Source organism: Oreochromis niloticus, linkage group LG5 (assembly GCF_001858045.2).
Source record: "Oreochromis niloticus isolate F11D_XX linkage group LG5, O_niloticus_UMD_NMBU, whole genome shotgun sequence".
NCBI lineage: Eukaryota > Metazoa > Chordata > Actinopteri > Cichliformes > Cichlidae > Oreochromis > Oreochromis niloticus.
This window is the reverse complement of record NC_031970.2, coordinates 27,710,694-27,719,373: the sequence shown is the minus strand read 5'-3', so window position 1 is coordinate 27,719,373 and position 8,680 is coordinate 27,710,694. Positions and strand designations below refer to the sequence as shown.

General features: G+C 39.7%; 2 protein-coding genes across 8 annotated transcripts in view; both read left to right on the top strand.

The window, feature by feature from the left end:
- Positions 1-1,084: 1,084 nt before the first annotated feature.
- Positions 1,085-3,131, top strand: LOC100700174 (beta-crystallin B3). Its single transcript, XM_003441557.4, has 6 exons — positions 1,085-1,374; positions 1,720-1,801; positions 1,905-2,020; positions 2,142-2,274; positions 2,368-2,510; positions 2,670-3,131. The coding sequence occupies exons 2-6, from the start codon at positions 1,727-1,729 to the stop codon at positions 2,962-2,964; spliced, it is 762 nt and encodes a 253-aa protein (XP_003441605.1). The 5' UTR covers positions 1,085-1,374; positions 1,720-1,726; the 3' UTR covers positions 2,965-3,131.
- A 603-nt stretch (positions 3,132-3,734) lies between these two features.
- The window catches only part of cita (citron rho-interacting serine/threonine kinase a), a 36,290-nt gene continuing 31,344 nt past the window's right edge, over positions 3,735-8,680 (top strand). For all 7 annotated transcript variants that reach the window (XM_019358751.2, XM_005469264.3, XM_013269149.3 and 4 more), the window contains exons 1-5: positions 3,735-3,891; positions 4,067-4,239; positions 4,394-4,535; positions 4,900-5,075; positions 6,665-6,766. In XM_019358751.2, the coding sequence (XP_019214296.1) occupies positions 4,138-4,239; positions 4,394-4,535; positions 4,900-5,075; positions 6,665-6,766 (522 nt within the window). In that variant the 5' untranslated portion in view covers positions 3,735-3,891; positions 4,067-4,137. The remainder of the gene's footprint in view (positions 3,892-4,066; positions 4,240-4,393; positions 4,536-4,899; positions 5,076-6,664; positions 6,767-8,680) is intronic.

Sequence of the window (8,680 nt, the reverse complement as noted above, 5' to 3'; positions counted from 1 at the left end):
AGGGATAGACAGGGTCAGCAACAATACTCAGGTGGACTGCAGTGTTTAAATAGTTGGTAGCAAAGGGTGCCAAGAAAATATCCCCCCACATCATCACACCAGCAGCAGCCCAAACTATTGATATAAGCCAGGATGGATTCATAGTGTTATCTTGTTTATGCCAAATTCTCACTCTATGCTCTGAATGTTACAGCAGAAATCAAGATCGGGCAACGTTTTTCCAATTTCCAATTGTCCGGTGAGCCTGTTTGAACTGTAGCCTCAGTTTCTTGTTCTTAGGTGATGGGAGTGGCACCCAGTGTGGTCCCATCTGCTTCAAGGTTCAATGTGTCATTTGTTCAGAGATGGTCTTCTGCATACCTTGGTTGGAATAAATGGCTATTTAAGTTACTTTTTTCATCCTACCAGCTCAAAGCAGTTTGGCAAATGTCCTCTAACTTTTGGCATCAACCAGGAATTTTCACCCAGAGAACTGCAGCTCACTGGATATTTTCTCTTTTTTGAACCATTCTCTGTAAACTGTAGAGATGGTTGTGTGTTAAATCCCAGTAGATCAGCACTTTGTGACATACTCAGACCAGCCCATCTGGTACCATGCCAGATTCAAAGTCAATTAAGTCATCCTTTATGCTCCATTCTGATTCTCAATTTGAACTTCAGGAGGCCGTCTTGACCACATGCCTAAATGCACTTTTTTATGCAGTTTCAGGGTCAATGCGATTGATTGATTAGATAACAAGCAGTAGGTGTGCCTAAAAAGTGTTAATTGAATTTATATATAATATTGTTTTAATTGTGTTTTACAAATCCTTTTGTTCTTGTCATTTTTTTGGAGTTAATTTTTTTTAAATGTTTAAAATAAAAATGTGCCTATCCTTTTGAAATTGCACATAAAGAAACAATTTGGACACAATTTCTGTTGAGAACTGGATGAAGAGAAAGGTAAAGAAAGGGGTAGAAGACTGGAGAGTGGAGAGCAAGATAGCTGGGTGGGGCCAATAGTGCTGAGTGAGACTGATCTCTGTTCATTCTCTTGGCTGGCAGTCAGAGCTCGTGGCCACTATAGGATCATGGTCAGGATGGCAGCACGGGCAGAGAGCTGGGCAGCGCTTGCCAGTGTGCCAGGGACAGAGGGCAAGCCTATTGAGAAGCAGTGTGATGGACACAATGGGTGCGACAGACTTGCTGCATCAACAGGCTTTTTGCTGCTGTGGCTAGAAATAAACCATAAATACCCCCACTGGCATCCACCAACCGCTCACCAGGCCTCCACACAGATCCTCACTCAGTCACAGACAGAAAGGGCAAAGAAAAGAAAGAGGGAAGACGGAAAACGTGGCTTGTACGGGGTGCATTGAAGCACAAGCCATCAAGGTAAAGAAAAAAAAAGAAAAAGGGAAAAAGAACCAAGATAATTCTTTTCCCTTTTTTGTTTTCTCTCAAGAACTTCTTCTGTGTGGCTCCAGAGGGACTATTAGTGTACTACTCTAACAGATACAAGTAAGATTTGTGTAAGCTAAACAAAAGTTTGCAAGTTACTTCCTGATTGATTTCTGAACAATAAGCTGTATTATGCAATCCAATCTTGCAGGAAACCTTTTCTTTTCATGCATAAAGTCAATAGCTCATATCTCATAATTTTTATTTGAATGTTTATTCTGTATATCAGGTGTATATATTTAATCTAACACCTAGAAATGTCATTGTTGTGCTTTGTAGACTAAAAATGACAGACCAGCAGGGAACCCCAGACCAGCTGCCTGCAGAAAAGGGCCAAGGAGGGGCTGGAGCAACATATAAGGTACCAGATTTAACAACAGGGACTTTTCTGTTAAACAAGCTCAAAAAGACCACAGGATTATGGACTGCATCATTCAACTGCTCCACCTGTCCCTGTGTTGCAGCTGGCGGTTTTTGAGTATGAGAACTTTCGTGGAAAAAAGGTGGAGCTATCTGGTGAATGTAAAGATGTGCTGGAGAAGACACAAAGGGTTGGTTCAGTCATTGTGGAGTCGGGACCGTGAGTGACTCAGTTACCCTTCCTTCATTTTCCCTGCATGCTGATCCTATTTTCTAGCTGTTGCCCTTGCTTGCAATAAATGTGTGCATTTATATGGCTTGCTGATTTTCCATGTTGTCAGATGGGTAGGGTTTGAGCGTCCAAGTTTTGCTGGAGAGCTGTTTGTGCTGGAGAAGGGAGAGTATCCTCGTTGGAGCACCTGGACCAACTGCCAGAGTAGCTACAGCCTGAGCTCCTTTAGGCCTCTGAAAGTGGTAAGTACCTGAAATTAAATTAACCTCAGACTTTTTGTGATTTCGCAAGGGTTGATGTTAAAAATGTGGAAATATACTGTTTATTTTCTGCAGGACAGTGCAGATCACAAGTTACATCTGTTTGAGAATGCTGGCTTTGAAGGCAGAAAAATGGAGATTGTTGATGATGATGTCCCCAGTCTGTGGGCTCATGGTTTCCAAGACCGTGTGGCCAGTGCTAAGGCTGTCAATGGAACGTAAGTTTCACCATTTTCAGTCTCTCACTACACTGATTTTCACTTATCAGAAATGAAGTCATGAAATGTAAGACAGAAGTGCATTTGTGCAAAATTATACTAAATTTGCGTAAAAATCACTGTCCCAGAAATGTGATACTGTTTCTCTTCCTCATGAAGGTGGGTAGGATACATGTATCCAGGCTACAGAGGGCGCCAGTATGTGTTTGAGCAAGGAGACTTCAAGCACTGGAATGATTGGGGAGCCACTGCACCTCAGATCCAGTCCGTCCGACGTGTGCGGGACATGCAGTGGCATAAGAGAGGGTGCTATATTGCCCCTGCCCCTGCCCCCGCCCCAGCTCCTGGTCCAGACCCAGCCCCAGCTCCAGCCCCTGCCCCTACACCACCCAATCCCAATCCTAATCCTAACCCTACTCCCAACCCCAAATCCCAAACTCAGCCCCAAGCTTAAACTCCCACCTCTGACACCTTCCACAGAAACTGGTGAATGCTGAAGGCAGCTGGCCAGTCCTTAGTCTCTCCTTATTAAAGCTCTTTATTGGTTTATGCTAACTGACCAAGCAGTTTTGGAAAACTGGAACTGAAAAAATGAACCATGCATCTCTGTTGGAAATAAAGGTTTTAGCCCTGATTCTGGTTATTTGTAAATTATTCAGTGCCATTTATTTTGTATAAATTAATACATGGGATTGGAGTGAGAGTGTTAAAACGATCTGTGAATTAGACAAACAAACTTATAAGTATATTAAAATTAAGTAAATAATAATTCAGACCAGAAAGAAATAATTATCGACTATTAATAATTTGCATTAGAAGGGTGCGTGATGTGAAAAAAAAGCTTTGTTTTTCTTGTGACACTAGAAATCCTTGCTACACCACCACTGATAACCTGTTATTCCTTTTCAATTATTTAATCACTGTCGACCTGATGTTTGGTTCTTCTGAGTCTTTGAATCTAGTCAGGCCCCGTTTCTTTTTAACTTTGGGGAACTGTAATTAATGCTCATAAAATTCTTGTTATTTTTATACATTTTTCTACTATTAGGCACTTTGTTAGATTGTAAACTAACTGTGATATTCAGGCACTGTTTTGTTGATAAAAACACGATCACCCCCCCTCTTCAGAACCTTACCCAGCATTCCTTGGTGTGCTCAACTTTCATTGGTTAACAACTGCATTTATGCCCGCCCACATAAAATGGAACATCCAATCAGAACCAAGATTCATTCAGCAGGCTCGTGAGCTGGGCGGGCAACGCGCAAAATTTGAAAGTTGACCGGAAACAGGTTGGCCGTGTAGAAAATAGTGTGCTCTTAAGCACATAAATATGCCTATGTAACTTAAAAAGAGTATGATAGCTACCTAAATGACAAGCTGGTGAGTAATTTCCTAACAGACCGCTTTAATTTTATTCATATGTCAAGAGTGTTTCGTCTTTAATGTTCTTTTTTTATAAGCTAAGTTAGAAAGCGAACGTTACCCACCGTTAGCTTAGCGCGCTAAAGGGGGGCATGTTGTTGACACCAAGTGACAGCTTTTCCTTGGTCCGTAGGTATCAATATTTCGTTAACGCTCTGGATTTAAACCTCGACTTGCTACCTGGTTTTATGCTGTGAAGAGACCATGCTGAAGTTTAAATACGTGAGTCAGGGAAACCTGAAAACACCGTCTTCCTCTGCTGACCCTATCACTAGCCGCAGCTCACGACTCAACCAGCTGTTTCAGGTAAAGTAATGTATCAGCTTAAAATCAGCATCAGCTTAAAATCAGCATCAGCTTAAAATCAGCATCAGCTCGATCTCTTAAAATTCAGTTTAAAAACATCCCAAATAACAGTCTCCTGTGGACTCCACTTTTCTTGTTTGTGTATTGTTTTCAGGGACGACTGAGTCTGTGTGGGGAGCAGGGAGGATGCACTTTAGGTCGGGAAGAGTTTCTGGATGCTTTGCTGCTTCTCTACCAAGAGTGCACTTCCCCAGAACTTATGAAGATACATCATGTGGCAAACTTCGTCAATAAATGTAAGCATACATTTTAAATATGAGCAAGATTTTTTTGTTTGTTCTATTTATCAGTCATATCCGTTTTAACAGAGCCTGATTATATCAACTGATGAAATTGATTCAGAGCAGTTATATTTGTGATGCACAGTTTTAAAATGCTCTTTAGCATACTACAAGGCATATGCATTTTTTGTAATATCTGCAAGGTGGACTTTGATAATTGTACTAAGAGTATGTTGCTGTGGTTCTAGTTAGAATAAGGTATTTAGCTGATTGTTCGCATTCAAAAAAATGTCTTAAAGGTTTTACTTCAAATTTTGAATCCATAAAGGGTGAAAAAGTTGTTTGTGCTGTGCTGAGCTGTTCGTGCTTTTTGAAACAGTTTCCGAAGTTGTCTCGGAGCTGCGGGCCCTACAGCCCGGGCTTCAAGACTTTGACCTGCGTGCAGTGGTGGGTCGGGGTCGTTTTGCTGAAGTCCGCGTTGTCCGAGAGAAGGCTACTGGAGGTGTTTGTGCACTTAAAGTCATGAAGAAGACAGTTTTACGCACTCAAGAAAATGTAAGTTTCATCCTCTAAGAACTACATCGTACCAGAGAGTTTTGATATCCATATCTGGGACGCAAAAAAGGAAATTTTGGTAGTTTACTATTTATTTGTTAATAGTTTTTTTCCAGAAGGAAAACCAGAGGTGAGAGTACTAAAATAAATGTATGCTGGTTCCATTTAAAGTTGCGTGAAAAAGAAAGTTTTAAGGATTCCATTGTAGCAGTCTTGTGCACTTTACAGTTTTGTAGCTTTACAACGTTGCTTCTGTTTGCAGAGGTTTGTGAAAATTTGTTTATGCACAGCTATCTTAAGGTTCCTCTAGACTTTTCAGTCTAGTTGAGGACTGGACCATTGCAACACCTTGATTCTTTTCTTTTTCAGTCATTCTGTTGCAGATTTGTTGCTGTGCTTGGGGTCATTGTTAAGTTACATGACCTAGTTTGGGTGTAGCTTTAGCAATTTCTTTGAATATTGGGCCATCTGACCTTTGGATTACTTTGTTGAACTTCTGTTTTTGCAGAGGTGATCACATTTGCTGGTGATCAGCAGCACCTGGCTGCTACTTACCCTCTTAATTCATACACAGTAAGGGTGTACTTCATTTTTCACATGACTGCATAGACTGCTGAAAAAAACTTTTTCTCAAGACTGTAGCTTTTGTTTCAGGATTTCTTTGGATACACTGTCATAGATTACTGGAACAAATGCCCATTATTAATGTTTTATTCATGTTTATAATGCCACCTGTGGTTTGCTCACTACCACAAGTAGAAACCCTATAAAACGGGTAGATTTAGAGTCCATCTAAAGCTATGTATGGGAGTGGAAAGGTTCATGTACTTGAGATGGATTTCTGTCAGAATGAAATTCACTGAGAATAATCATGTAATAAAAGCATTTATTGAAAAGTATTTATTTAATTATTTTGACACAGAGACAACAATTCACTCTCACATTCAGACCTATGAGCAATTTAGAAACACCAGTTAACCAGGATGCATGGGATGGATAATTATTTTATCATTTTTTGTTATAATAGTCCACCATTAAAATGATTTCCTCAGGAGTATTGAAGTGTCTTAGCTACTTAGTGTTCAAAATTTGTAGTCCTAAAAAAGTCCACTGGAGAGTGCTGTAGGGCTAAGCACAACAAATGTCACTTGGATCCAATATTTCACAGCTGTGCTCTCTGGCATATGACTAATCGGACAGATCTCCGTCAGAATAGTACATGAGCTGTGACACAAAGGGAGCTGAAGAATGAACAGTTTTAATGAAGAAGAAATGTCTTCTTCGTGCCACCTGTGACAGTTTTGTGTAATTTAGATGATCTGTCGCTTATAAAAAGAGGGAACAAGAACTGAAGCTAGACAAGAAGGGCAAGAATTCTAATCACCAGAAAAAGTTTGATTAAAAGCAGTTTTATCTGAAATAAAATGCAATTACATTTAACCCACATTCAGTTTCTTAATATGGAATTTTCTGTGTTTCAGACACATCTGTTTATATGGCCATTATACTAATCACAGTAAATCTTTGTATTGCTTACATTTCAAACAGTATAACTGCTCATTGCACACCTTCCTTCTAACTCTTCAAAGGTGATTTTTCATGAAGAGGAGCGGAGGATCTTGGCTCTGAACAGTAGTCCCTGGATCCCACAGCTGCTGTATGCCTTCCAGGATAAAGATCATGTTTACCTGGTGAGACTGCGGCACATTTTTTTTTCTTCTTTTTTTATCTTAAGGATGAACTGAAATGACTAGTTTGCTAAATTTGTCTGATTCAAAAGAATGTTTTAAGGATCTTTTGTAACACAGAGAGAAAATCGCACACACAACATACTGCAATTACTAATACAATATTTGTGCTGTATTTCATGTATAAAGCACAGGCCTTGTATTTTGTAGTGTAGGCCTCGATGTAATGTTAGTACCAGTGTTACAAAATAGTACTGACCGTATAGTGGCTTCCTAGCTGGTCATAGTAGATAGCTGCCCTTCCCTGAGCCCGGTTCTGCCGGAGGTTTCTTCCTGTTAAAAGTGAGTTTTTCCTTCCTACTGTTGCATAGTGTTTCTATTATTGTAGGGTCTTTACCTTGCAATATAAAGCCCCTTGAGGAAACTCCTGTTGTGATTTGGTGCTATGAAAAATAAATAAATAAATAAAAATGAGTTGAGCTTTGTTGGTATGACCTGTTGGCTGTCACTCAAAGTATCATAAGCACACCATGTATTCCCCCAAACTCTAAAATTATACTGTGGGAAATTGGCTAGACTCAGAAGTAAAACAAAAACCCACACTATACATGAACCCTAGAAATACAGTCATCAAAATTTGTCTTGTCACCTGCTTTCTATGTTTGATTTTCAAAATTTGACCAACAAAACTGGCAGTCACTCAAAATGGCATGTGAAGGAGGAATTATAAAGTGACAAATCTGTTTGTAGCAGGGGGGAAAAAGGTTTCATCCTTAAGAAGTCATTATTTTTGTTATAGTGTCATGTTAGCTTGCAGGCTAGCCATCAGTACATCCCACAGTGACCAGGATTTTGTTCAGATAAATCACACAATTCATTGCTGACTCCTCCTGTGGCTTCTTAGATGCTGTGAGCAATCTTTGGACCTAGTTTTGCTTGAAATTAAAAGCTTACTGCAACTAACACAACAGTATCACATTTTTTTAAGCTATCACTGTAAAAAATGAGGAGGGAAATCAGGAACTGAACTTACTGTTTACCATTTAAAACACCCAGTGAATGTATACTCTTTATGTTGTGTTAATGTATGAATAACTAATTAAAGGGGGAAACATATCCCTTTAATAATGCAATCTTAGCACTTTGTCAGTTACAGTTAGCTGTTAACCGTACAATCAATCTGTATTTTTCCTTATGATCAAGGCTGTCTTAGGTAGTAGGAAAGAGTGCAGTCAGTTTCTTGTGCAGCCGGGCCTTATATTTTATCCTGCCCATTGTTTTTCTCTTTCACCATCTATATACCTTCCTTTATGTCCCCTGCATATCTGTTTCAATTCTTCCTCCTCTTTTTTTTTTCACTCCCCCTCTGTCTCTGTGCTCCCTAACTGAGCATGGAGGAAAATACAAAGCATCCATCTTTATCCGTGTGTCAGAGAGGCACCCAGTCTCCCTGTTGCTAGGTAACACTGGAGAATGCTCCCGTTCATTGAGACTCGCTGACCATTCATGTGCATGGGCTTTGCCTGTTTATGGCTGTATGGCTTTAAACATATAGCTCAAATCAACTTGGCACGGCACCTTTTATCTCAGTGTGCAGACAGCAGGAAAAAACAGAATTTTAGGCAAAATTAACCAAGGCTGATTTATTTTTCCAAACTTTAAAAACTACATGTCTTCAAATGAGCTATGTTATGTTTGCAGTATGTTGCTTTGACTTAAATGTGTCTTCTTTCATCCTATGATCGTTCATTCTAGGCTACACTGGGATTATGCATTTATTCTTGACATATTTTTAGCAATTGAACAGGAATGCTTTGACTGCAGTATCATAGATAAATCAGCAATAGTACCCGGTGTTATATAACTGAATCTATAATGAGGTGAACCACCCTATAAGCTTATGCTGAGCAGAGCTTT

Bases quoted from the DNA above. Each gene is read 5' to 3' on its own strand.
- LOC100700174 (XM_003441557.4), top strand. From the start codon at position 1,727: ATGACAGACCAGCAGGGAACCCCAGACCAGCTGCCTGCAGAAAAGGGC. The intron at 2,021-2,141 runs GTGAGTGACTCA...CCATGTTGTCAG, and splicing joins GTCATTGTGGAGTCGGGACC to ATGGGTAGGGTTTGAGCGTC. The intron at 2,275-2,367 runs GTAAGTACCTGA...TATTTTCTGCAG, and splicing joins CCTTTAGGCCTCTGAAAGTG to GACAGTGCAGATCACAAGTT.